The sequence below is a fragment of the Vigna umbellata genome, chromosome 1 (assembly GCF_029865625.1).
Source record: "Vigna umbellata cultivar VRB3 chromosome 1, Vumbellata_1.0, whole genome shotgun sequence".
NCBI classification, from domain to species: Eukaryota; Viridiplantae; Streptophyta; class Magnoliopsida; order Fabales; family Fabaceae; genus Vigna; species Vigna umbellata.
In genome coordinates, this window is record NC_142165.1 from 45740880 (window position 1) to 45753548 (window position 12669).

General features: G+C 36.2%; 1 protein-coding gene across 1 annotated transcript; it reads left to right on the forward strand.

Annotated features, from left to right (window-relative positions):
* The first annotated feature begins 1580 nt into the window (after positions 1–1580).
* Positions 1581–8037, forward strand: LOC124847947 (cellulose synthase A catalytic subunit 6 [UDP-forming]-like). Its single transcript, XM_047325544.2, has 14 exons — positions 1581–2177; positions 2860–3055; positions 3148–3380; positions 3487–3589; positions 3675–3855; positions 4208–4474; positions 4613–4958; positions 5054–5191; positions 5422–5547; positions 5639–5851; positions 5943–6216; positions 6318–6514; positions 6607–6957; positions 7041–8037. The coding sequence occupies exons 1-14, from the start codon at positions 2097–2099 to the stop codon at positions 7626–7628; spliced, it is 3294 nt and encodes a 1097-aa protein (XP_047181500.2). The 5' UTR covers positions 1581–2096; the 3' UTR covers positions 7629–8037.
* Positions 8038–12669: the final 4632 nt, after the last annotated feature.

Here is a 12669-nt window from a genome sequence, read left to right on the forward strand (position 1 = left end):
GCACTTAAAGGCTTATTGTTTCTGTGTCAAGTTGCAGTAATTTAATTAATTAACTAATTAATTTTTTTCTTTTGACAGCAATTAGGTTAATTTTCTTCTCACTGCACATGCATGTTGAATGGAATAAAAGAGTTGACATGTTCTTCTTGTCCAAATGGTATGTTAGGGGTCAATAAACTATTGCCATGCTTCATTTTATATTAATCTCTGCCATTCTACGATTTGATGTAATTAATATATTTTATACTTTATAGTTTCTATGATCTCAAACATCACACTATATAGTAAATGTAAGTTTGCCAAACTGATAAATAATAATAAGTATACGAAGCACGATCCATAGCTTGTGCAAGAAAAATGAAATAGTTACATTCGTATAGAATTAGCCAATAATTAAAGTAAAAATGATTCCTATGGTTCAGGAGTTCAGATTATTAAATATTTTAAACATTGATTTTTGTTGAGGTGTTGGGATGAAAAAAAAAATCTACATTTTTTTTTCTGGTGCATAGTTGATGAATCGATTATTTTTTATTGGTAGTGGGGAAAACATAATACTTATAATATTATTATTAATTAGAAGGTTGGGATTCTTGTAGATTTAGTTCAATGTAACATGCAAAAATTACAATATTATAAACATCATTAAAGTAAATAATAAATTAATAAGAGAAACAATATTAATTTGCAAAGGTATAAATTAATAAGTAGGAAAAGGTTGAAAGCATGAATGAAAAACTGAAAATGTGGAACTGAAGATCAGAAGTGAAAGGACTGAGCTCAGAGAAGGTCCTTTACATTCACAACACAGACAAAACACTATGTTCTACGACAAAGGTATATCAGAAACACATAAGGGAGAAATCTTGTTTGAATTTTTGAATTTTTGTTAACTTATAAGATACGTTCCAGAATTGAATTTAAGGACAGAATATAAAGATAAACAATGTAAAATGAAGTTTATTAATTTTTTAAGTAAATAATTGTAGTAACAACATGGTTTGACTCTTCGTACCAGAAACATACACAAACCCAATTTCATCATGTGTAGAGAGAGAGAGTGTTTTGTTTTGTTTTGTTGTGTTGTGTGGAGTGTATAGTTGTAAAGAAGAACCGCGTGAGATAATCCTACTTGCCAGTTCCTTGCCAACCCTTTTCTCTCTCTTTCTATTCCAATCTAACAAATGCCAGTCAATTCTGATCTCACCCCAATTACAAAATTAAATAATATTATTAATATCAAGATTAATTTTTTTAAAAAATTAAGAGACTGGATTTTCCAATTTTACCACAATTCTAAACCAAACACACCTTCGCCGACGATTTTTTTTTTTTAATGCAAATTACGCTTTAATGTAATAAATTTGTTGGCTTTAGCGTTATTCACCAAACTCCGGTGGGACACAGCCATCGCCACCACCACCCCGAATTTGGCCCCACCTACCACCTCACTCTTTACTAACTCCAACTCCTAACTCATTCATTTTCATTTTTTTCTCTTCCTTTATTTATTATTTGTTTTTTATTATAATTTCGGTGTCTGTGTGTTTTTTTTCCTCTTTTTAATAATCCCAGCTTTGATTACTTTTTCTCTCGATCTCTCTGTCTCTCTGTCCCCCCTCCATCTCTCTTCGCTTGTGTTGTATCTCCTTCTCTCTTACGCGTCTTCATTTCGACTCACACACAGACACATACACTCTCTCTCTCTCTCTATATCCTCTTCTCACCACTTTCTCTCTCTAAAGCATTGGCACGGATTAGGACCAGCCGACGGTGGCTATCTTCTCAAGGAATCAAAGTGCACACTGCACGCACAACCCCAACGCAGTTCTCTTTTTCTCTCTTTCTCGCTCTATTTAAAAGAAAAGGAATTGTGTTTTGGTGTTCTTTTTGTATTTTTGCCCGCAATTGGGAATTACCTGTGGGGGGAAAAGGAGGGATTTTGGATCCGGTTTTGGGTTTTGGTTTTGTGTGGGGGAAGTGGGTGTGATGTGGGGGTGTTGAGCAATGCAAGAGTGAATCTTTTTCTTCTGAAGCGAAGAGGGTTCTGTGGATTTGAAGAACGACGAGAACACTTGTGAGTTCAAGAGACAGTTATGCACACCGGAGGTAGACTCGTTGCTGGTTCCCACAACAGGAACGAGTTTGTGCTCATCAATGCCGATGAGAATGGAAGGGTAATCTCTATCTATCTCTGTTTTCATTCATCTCGTATGGACTGTATAGGGTTTTTAGGACTTTTTGGTCCTTATATTTTTTGTGTTTTTTTCTCTCTCTCCCCCCGATCTCATTTTCTCCCTCTAAAAGTGTCCATCTTTCGTGTATCTCTCACTGTCGGTGGTCTCTTGCAACAGTTTAATGCCGCGTCTGAGGTTATCTTGTTCTTGTTTCAAGCTATTAGTTTATGAAGAGTGGGTTCATTTTATCAACAAATTGTGAATTGAAAATTGGAGTTTTGGGTGATGAACCTCAGATTTAATTGATCGTGGTGCGGTTTGAGGGTTGACCCTTCTGGAGTGTGTCCACAATGTGTGAACATTTTTACACTTATTGTGTGTAGTTTCTCTCCTTATATCAGTTGAAGACTGGTTGATTAGTGAGGGTGGAACAATTACCAATTGTCTTATCAGTTATTTGAACTTAAAGATTTGATGTTGATATGGTTCGCTTTGAAAAGATCAATGGCGTGTATGTGAATTAACTTGTCTCTTTCCCCGACTGTGACTTGGATTTGTACGACCTTAGTTGGGTAGGATTTTGTCAATGTGAAATGCAATCGGGTTGTTTAGTTTCTCAAGGGATTGTAAATCAAGCGCTAATGACACTGAACTCTTGTTTTCGTTGTTTGTTTCTGCTCAGATTAAGTCTGTTCGAGAGCTGAGTGGACAGATATGTCAGATTTGTGGGGATGAGATAGAGGTCACTGTGGATGGGGAGCCCTTTGTTGCTTGCAATGAGTGTGCTTTCCCAGTTTGCAGGCCTTGTTATGAGTACGAAAGGCGCGAAGGAAATCAGGCTTGTCCTCAGTGCAAGACTAGATACAAACGTATCAAAGGTGAGATTGGTTTTGTGTTCCTTGCCTTGACTCTGGTATCTTGTTTCCGCTGTTGAATTTTTTTTACATAACTACCGATGAATGAATTGCAGGTAGTCCCAGGGTTGAAGGTGATGAAGATGAAGATGGTGCTGATGATTTGGATAATGAGTTTGATTATGGGGATTTTGATGCTTTGGGCACACAGCCAATGTCGGAATCCTTGTATTCTGGTCGTCCTAACACTGGACGAGGTTCTAATAATGTATCTGGCATTGCTACAAACTTGGAGCATGGTTCAGCCCCTCTCAATTCTGAAATACCGCTCCTAACTTATGGGGAGGAGGTAGTTTATCTTTGAATTTTCAACTTGGCGGGTCTGATTGTCTTTCTAGTGGGGATCACTTCACCCGGGGAACTGACTAATGAATTACCGTGTTTTACATTTATAGGATCCTGAGATATCTTCGGATAGACATGCGCTAATCGTTCCACCATATATGAATCATGGAAATAGAGTCCATCCAATGCCTTATAGCGATCCATCTATTCCATGTAAGTGCTTTACAATTGTCTACTTCTGCATTGTTAAATTGCCTTGTGTGTCGTATTGTGAACTGGTGTTTCTTTTATTATGTAGTGCAACCCAGACCCATGGTTCCCAAGAAAGATATTGCTGTGTATGGGTATGGAAGTGTGGCTTGGAAAGACCGCATGGAAGAATGGAAGAAAAGACAAAGTGACAAACTTCAGGTGGTGAAGCATGAAGGGAGCAATGATGGAGGTTTTGGCGATGACTTTGAGGATACTGATTTGCCCATGTAACTCTTGAACTCAACATTTTATATGTGCTTTAACTAAGTTTCTTATTATGCTACATAAATGGAGTGGATGCTAGAGCACCTCTTTTTATAACATCAAACCCAATCCGTTTTGCATTTGGATGACATTAAGACTCGAAATCAATGTGCTTTCAATAAGCAGTTGCTGGATTCATGCATGCGTCATATCCATGCAATCTTTTGTTTTATTTGTGTGGTATTAAAGTATATGTGTGTTCACTTGGGGAAACAGAATGAAAGTTTGACTAGAATAGAATAATTACATTTCTCTAATTGTGACATATATTTTTGCATTGTGTGTTAACAATTTTTTATAAATATGTTGTACCAGGATGGATGAAGGCAGGCAACCTCTTTCTCGAAAGCTACCCATCCCTTCAAGCAAGATAAATCCTTACAGAATGATTGTAGTACTCCGTCTTGTAATCCTTGGGCTTTTTTTCCATTATAGAATTCTCCACCCAGTTAATGATGCATATGGATTGTGGTTGACATCAGTCATCTGTGAAATATGGTTTGCTGTATCATGGATAATGGATCAATTTCCAAAGTGGTACCCAATACAGCGTGAAACATATCTTGATCGCTTGTCACTCAGGTAATTGTGCTTACCAACCACATCTGATGATTTTTTTTATTTCGTCACTTGCATTTATTCTGTACCCAGGTATATCGCATTCTATTTTTTCATGTTTAAATTCTAGTTGCTCAAGATTGCTTTTTAACAATGCTGCAGGTATGAAAAAGAAGGGAAGCCATCTGAGCTGTCCAACATTGATGTCTTTGTCAGTACTGTTGATCCAATGAAAGAACCTCCATTGATCACAGCAAACACTGTTCTTTCTATCCTTGCTGTTGATTATCCGGTTGACAAAGTGGCATGCTATGTGTCAGATGATGGTGCTGCTATGCTTACTTTTGAAGCACTGTCTGAGACATCTGAATTTGCTAGGAGATGGGTTCCATTTGTTAAGAAATACAATATTGAGCCACGGGCACCAGAGTGGTATTTTGGTCAGAAGATGGACTATCTGAAAAATAAAGTTCATCCAGCATTTGTCAGGGAAAGGAGAGCAATGAAGGTATCAACCTTTTCTATTACGAAATTTGCTTGTTGTGCTGAAAGATGCAAGCCTTTGACTCTGCTAATGGTCATTTTTTATTTTCGTTCTTGCAGAGAGATTATGAAGAATTTAAGGTGAGGATTAACAGTTTGGTGGCAACTGCACAGAAGGTTCCTGAGGATGGATGGACCATGCAAGATGGAACTCCTTGGCCGGGGAATAATGTGAGGGATCACCCTGGCATGATTCAGGTGAGAAGATATATCAGTTTTTAACAGACCAAAATTAGTTTTTGCATATGATGTTTGCCGAGTTTCTGGTGAGATGATGTCCTCCTTGTTTAAACAAATTCCTTTGAGTGATGTTCAAACTAATTTACTTTATGCCACTGTCCTGCTTTGGCTAGAGAATTGGAGTTCTAGTCGCCAAAATTTCACTAACTTCTGGGTTAGAAATGCTGACATTCTTTCTTATTTTACAGGTTTTCCTTGGGCAGGATGGTGTTCGTGATGTTGAAGGAAACGAGCTTCCACGCTTGGTCTATGTTTCTCGAGAAAAGAGGCCTGGCTTTGATCACCACAAAAAGGCTGGGGCAATGAATGCTCTGGTAAGTATCGAGTCACTTTTATTTTGGTTCATTCTCAATCGATGGGCCATTGGCCTTAATAACTTATGTTGTGATGAATAACTATTTGAAGGTACGGGCATCAGCAATTATCACAAATGCACCCTATCTTCTGAATGTCGATTGTGATCACTACATAAACAATAGCAAGGCACTTAGAGAAGCTATGTGTTTTATGATGGATCCTCAACTTGGGAAAAAGGTTTGCTATGTGCAATTTCCTCAGAGATTTGATGGAATCGATAGACATGATAGATACTCAAACAGAAACGTTGTATTTTTCGATGTAAGTTTTGTGTTCCCCTATTTTTGCCTGTTTAAGTGTTTTTCTTTCAGTCCTTTAGTATGAAAATTGCTAAATCACCAACTGAAAACAGATCAACATGAAAGGACTGGATGGGATCCAAGGTCCAATATATGTCGGAACTGGATGTGTTTTCAGAAGGTATGCACTGTATGGATACGATGCACCTGCCAAGAAGAAACCACCGAGCAAAACTTGTAACTGTTGGCCAAAGTGGTGCTGCCTGTGTTGCGGCTCTAGAAAGAAAAAGAATGTCAACAATAAGAAAGAGAAAAAGAGGAAGGTGAAGCACAGCGAAGCATCAAAGCAGATACATGCACTTGAAAATATTGAGGCAGGGAACGAAGGTTAGAATTTTTAACCATGTGGTTGTCCTTGCAAATACAAATGAAAATGTATACTGTGAGAAATGTCCTTAATATAATAATACCATATGAATTCTCTTTAGGAGCCAATAATGAGAAGACGTCCAATTTGACTCAAACAAAGTTGGAGAAGAAGTTTGGACAGTCTCCAGTATTTGTAGCCTCAACACTTTTGGAAAATGGTGGTGCTCCACAGGGCGTCAGTCCTGCATCACTTCTAAAAGAAGCCATCCAAGTTATCAGTTGCGGTTATGAAGACAAAACCGATTGGGGAAAAGAAGTAAGTATTATTAAACTTTGGTAAATCGTTTTTGAAAACTGTTCTTGTCTTGCATAACTTCCTCGTACTCATAATTGTTGGGTTATTATCAGGTTGGATGGATCTACGGTTCTGTGACAGAGGATATCTTGACCGGATTTAAAATGCATTGCCATGGTTGGCGGTCTGTGTATTGCATCCCGAAGCGCCCTGCATTCAAGGGGTCAGCACCTATCAACCTTTCGGATCGTCTGCACCAAGTTCTTCGGTGGGCTCTTGGGTCCGTCGAGATTTTCTTCAGCAGACACTGTCCAATCTGGTATGGCTATGGTGGTGGGTTGAAATGGTTGGAACGATTTTCCTACATAAACTCGGTGGTATATCCCTGGACTTCTCTCCCATTGCTTGTCTACTGTACTCTACCTGCCATATGCCTTCTCACTGGAAAATTTATTGTACCCGAGGTATGCTTCAATATACTATAATAACAAGCACTTGAAAGATATAGAACTTGTTACTGACATAAAATGTTCCGTCTGAAATGCAGATTAGCAATTATGCGAGTCTTGTGTTCATGGGGCTCTTCATATCCATTGCAGCAACCGGCATCCTGGAGATGCAATGGGGCGGTGTCTCCATAGACGACTGGTGGAGGAACGAACAGTTTTGGGTGATAGGAGGTGTGTCTTCCCATCTATTTGCTCTATTTCAGGGTTTACTGAAGGTGTTGGCCGGTGTGAACACAAACTTCACGGTGACATCAAAAGCAGCAGATGATGGAGCATTCTCAGAACTGTACATCTTCAAGTGGACATCACTGTTGATTCCTCCAACGACATTACTAATAATGAACATTGTCGGGGTGGTTGTTGGAGTGTCAGATGCCATAAACAATGGATATGACTCATGGGGACCGCTGTTTGGTAGATTGTTCTTTGCTCTGTGGGTGATCATTCATCTCTACCCCTTCCTGAAGGGGTTGCTTGGGAAACAAGACAGAATGCCAACCATAATATTGGTTTGGTCAATCCTTCTGGCATCGATCTTGACTCTGATGTGGGTCAGAATCAACCCGTTTGTGTCAAGGGATGGGCCTGTGTTAGAAATTTGTGGATTGAATTGTGATGAGTCGTGAATAAAGAAAAAGGTTGGTGTTAGTTATTTTTGAGGTACACTGGTGTTGTTGAAGAAACAGTGGGATGGAAGTTTTTATTTTTCGGGTGTGTAGAGATAAAAGAGGAAGCAGGGGAGAGAGGGGGCTGACACATTGTTACCTTGTAATAGGGGTTTTTCATTTATTCTTTCATTATATTTTCTGTGGCTTTTAGTGTTATTCTCTTTCCAGTTTCATGTATTATAAGAAAGAGGCATTGAATGATAAATTATTCCCTCTCCAACATGGGGGATCTGCACTCTCAACAATCACCTGTCATATTTTAAGGTATGCTTCTTCTTCTTCAAAACCTTTTCGTCATTTGTAATACCGTCAACTATGGATATTCTTATTCTTATTCTTATTCCTCAGATGTCTTCTTTTTCTCTTATATCATTCCACATTCACCATTCCTGTCTTTTTCATCACGCTTGTCTTCTGGATTTCCTATTAATAACTTCCAAGGAATAGATCATTGTCCTAAGGATACATGAAAACTGAGACTGAGTAGCAAATAATCGATTTTATTCATATAATCAATTCAACAAAAATAATTGATATGATTTGTTCTTTTAGTTTTGAAGTTAAAAATATCACCTAATCAATTATTACAACCACATCTTGGGATCTATCATTTTTTTTCAAATATTTTTTTTATATATAAGTGAATAAAAAAATTATAGTAATATAAAATATTTTATCATCACTTCTTCAATTAGCTGAACAGACTTAAGTTTTTATTTATTTTATTTATTTCAAACAAAACATAAAATTCTGATCATACGAGAATAAGCAAGCAAGGGGTGTAAAAAGAGAAAGGATAATAGAAAAATAACACAATCCATTCCTTTTTATTTATGTGTGTGGAATCATGACTCCGATTGTTATTGGGTGTTATTCCCTCCATCATCACATACTACTCTTTGTACCTCTTCATCTTTCTTTTGTCTTTCAATAATATTTAAACAGAAGTAAACATGAGTTGAATTCTTAAACGATGTCAACATCCGTAGACGGATATTGGATTCTTAAATGGATGTCAACATCCGTAGACAGATATCAACATCCGTTGAAAGATAAACAAATGTTGATATCCGTCCAGGGATGTTGACTTCCATTTAAGAATTGAGGGTCCACGGATCTTGCCATCCGTCCAACCATATTCAAGAAATATGAAAACAAGAAGGAGTGTTAAGACTAATAGTAGTAGTAAAAGTAGCACTTTTTTTACATTATACATGAGCATGGATCCTGCACCAACTTGAGTGTTGCACATTTAAGGTGAATCCATCAAACAAGGACTGACCCTAAACATGAGAATGCATAACTCCATTTCACTAAGAGCACCATCTCCGTCCAAATCACCCTTCATTAGCATGCCCACGACCTCATCGTCTCTGACGTCCAAACCTAGCAAGTAATTGTTGATCTTCAAGCTCTCGAAGGTGACGAGACCCTTGTTCACGTCCATGAGCAAGCGAAAGCCGTTGCAGAGTTCTTCCTCTTTGGTATCACAAAGAGTTGTGTTTAAACTGGAATTAACAAAGTAAAACTAACTAATGAAAAACTTGTCAACAAAGTAAAACTAATAAAAGATGGACATTACTGTTCCTGGTACTGCTGCTACCATTCCCAATGTTTCCCAGGATATTCGTTGAGCATATATCTAGAGATTGATGCACCCTCCCTCGTGACTTATTCATACAATAAAAAAGGCTTTTGAATCGGATGTTGACATCCGTTTCTGCTTTAACGAATGTTGACATTCGTTTAAGAATTTAACGTATATTCATATCCGTTTAAATATTATTAAAGAGTAAAAGATGAATGAGAAGGTGTTGATAGCACTGTGTGGTGGTGGAAGGAGTAACTCTCTCAAAACACTCACCCTAGTTAAGCCCGGAATAAAATTTAAACATTTTGCAATTTACACTCCCTAAATGCTATATTCACTCTTCTTTCTTTTAGTTTTAGTATTTAACGAAGGTACAAACTCTAACGGTATTCTTTACATTCTGGTTGTCAACTTAATCTTACTTCCCAATTTCCTGTTTTCTTTCTATTCAATTACGAAACTTTTACTTTAATTTTTCTTCATTGCAATTCAATCTATTCAATTTAGCTGTTTGGTAAATGAAACTTGTGCATTGTGCATATTTTCCAAAAAAAGGTCAATTTCTCATCGTATTTGAATTTCAAGTCAATTCAAACCGATTGCCATTCGAAGAGATTTTGAAACGATCAAATGTGGAAATATAAAAGAATTATCAGTTCAACTGGTTTATTAAACGTTGATTTACCCTTGATTCCCATTTTATTTTTATTTTCAGTTGAAGTATTTTAGTTAATAATCACAAAAATATAACATTTTCATTTTACATAATTTTATAAATATTGAGGAAAGCGTTATTATATATTACTACTAATACTGTCACTATTGTTGGTCGGTCTGGTTAATTTTTATATGTAATGAAGGTAAAAAACGAACTACCTTTTATATGTATGAATTGGGGAATGATGAGTTTTAGAGATGGTGGAAAAAAACTTTTCGCAAACACATTGTGGGCATGCTGAATTCACACGATGATATAAGTTCCTTGCAAAAATAAATATTTTTGGTGTTGTATAACACTTATCATAGGGAATTTGAAGGAGCTGAGCAATGGTGACGTGATTGTTTTACACCATTGCTTTGCTTCTACGTTCGAAATTCTCTGACTTGCATAAGCGTACAGGCTTCGTTTCCAATGAAAGCGCGTTTAGTGAATGAGAGAGAGAGAGAGAGAGAGAGAAAAATTGTAAGAGCTTGTTCATAAATTAACCTTTTCATTATTTTTATATAAAGAAAACAAGTTTACTTAGTCAATGGTTTCAGACAATCGAAACCAGAACATAAACAATTATTGCGTCAAAGTTTTTTTTTTCTTCTAAACATAAGTAAAAGTAAAAGTCTCACTATAAATTACTGAGGAGAAACATACAAACATGAAAAGCCTAAGAACTTATTACATTAAGATTTTAGGTCGAAAATATCATTATACTCATTTATTTAGATTTATTCATAATTGAAGTAATTAAGAGTTTGGATAAAGAAAGCAACAATATCTGGCATTTTTCATTTGGATTATCTGTGAAAACAACTTGAACAGATTTGAAGTTTTCCAAGAGGACTCTTTCCTGAGAAAAATAAAAACATTTTTTGTGTAAAAAAGGACAAAATCATATGAATGATAAATTCCATATATCTCCATCAAAGTCTGCTCCAAATTCTACAGAAGCAACTATTATTAATGTGTGTCTGATTTCTTGACTTGGGTCAATCCAAACAGAGCAATGATAAAAAAATAGTAAAGTCTCAAACCGTTTCGGACTTTCCACGTATTCAAACGAAACCCTTACAGACCAAGTTTTGCTAATTCTAGTAACCGTTGGATCGACTACTGATAAGTCAAAGATGAGACGATAGAGAGCAATCGAACGGTCAAAGATGCATTAAAGTGAAGAATATAAGAATACCAGGTTCATGGAACCAACCTCGTGGTTTCTGTCTAGGTGGTATCGTTTTTTTCTAAATTAAAACTCACACAACACGTACCCACAAAACACGCTAATATAATTTGTTTTGTCGAGCTGCATAAAACACACGCATATGTATATAATTGTTAAGTGAGTTCAAAGGGTTTGACACCAAAATCCAATGGCAGAATCACCTTCTTCTTCTTCTTTGCCGAGCGTGAAGGATCATAACATGATGATGACTGAGTCTGAGGTTGACGCAGAGCAGAAGCTTATGCAGCTCGGCGGTGAAGAGGAGAGCAACAGCATTAGAGGAAGCAAGCGGAGCAGAAGCAAGGGTGATGAAAGTTTAAGTGATATTATAATGGCGAAAATACAAGAGATTTTCGGGAATGATATTGAGGTTTTTCCAACGAAGAAGCAACGAAGATACCGATCTCTTGTGAGTATTTACATGGTCACAAGACCTGTTAATGTTAATGCTGCAAATCACACAAGGGTGAAGGCATGATGAAAAAGTGACAGTAAAAATTTGAACTTGAGAAATAGTTATGGTTTCTTTTTAATAATTTTCAACTGGGTCATTCCCAGATTTTTCTTTGTAGAAAAGCTTCTCTAGCAACTTCATTCTGAAATCTCCTAAATCTATTAACAAGGCGTTCTGTCAGATTGTGCATATTATAATGTACTCATCTATCTGTTTGCTTGCGTTTCATATTATCACATTGGTTCACTAGCATGAATGTTTAACGTAACTTTGTAGCTCCTTCTGATAGTAATCAACTGTTTTTTTGTTTTGTTTTATGCACAAAATATCAATTAAAGAAATAGATATTAAGTCTAGTTCAATTTTCTATAATAAATTCAAAATATTAAAAAGTAAATCATGGTAGTAGTGATTTATTAGTTTGTTGTGTTATTGCAAAATGTAAATTAAGGGTTTAGAAATTTGGGTTATGAAGAGTGGATACATAGTGATGAAAGTTGACGGAGATAGACACTTTGATCCTGCTCTCTGAGTGTAATTATTAGAAGCTTCATTTTACACTTAAGCTTTTGCAATTTCATTAACACCTTCGTCTTCGAAGGAGATTCACATGAGTTTCAGAGTTTCAACAATAACGAGACATAACTCAAACACATACAAAAGATTATATCACAATCCAAACACTGTCTCCGACCATCATAAGTTAGATTCATAATAATAAATTATTTAAATGATAAAACATTTACATATTTAGATTATAAGTTTTGACATTGAAATGGAACACATCTTATATCTACTAGGATTAATAATCCCCAATAATAATCTTATAAAAGTAAATAGGACTATACTAATTCTACGTAAGCTATATAAACTTCTTTAACTCCTCCTTTTATAACTAACCACTTTAATCTTTCTTTGTTCTTTTATTTATTGCTTTTATTTTTCATTTTAAAGTAGTACACTCTATCATTTAGATTTCTTTATTTTAGTTTATCTTTAATAGCTTTTATTTTATGATAT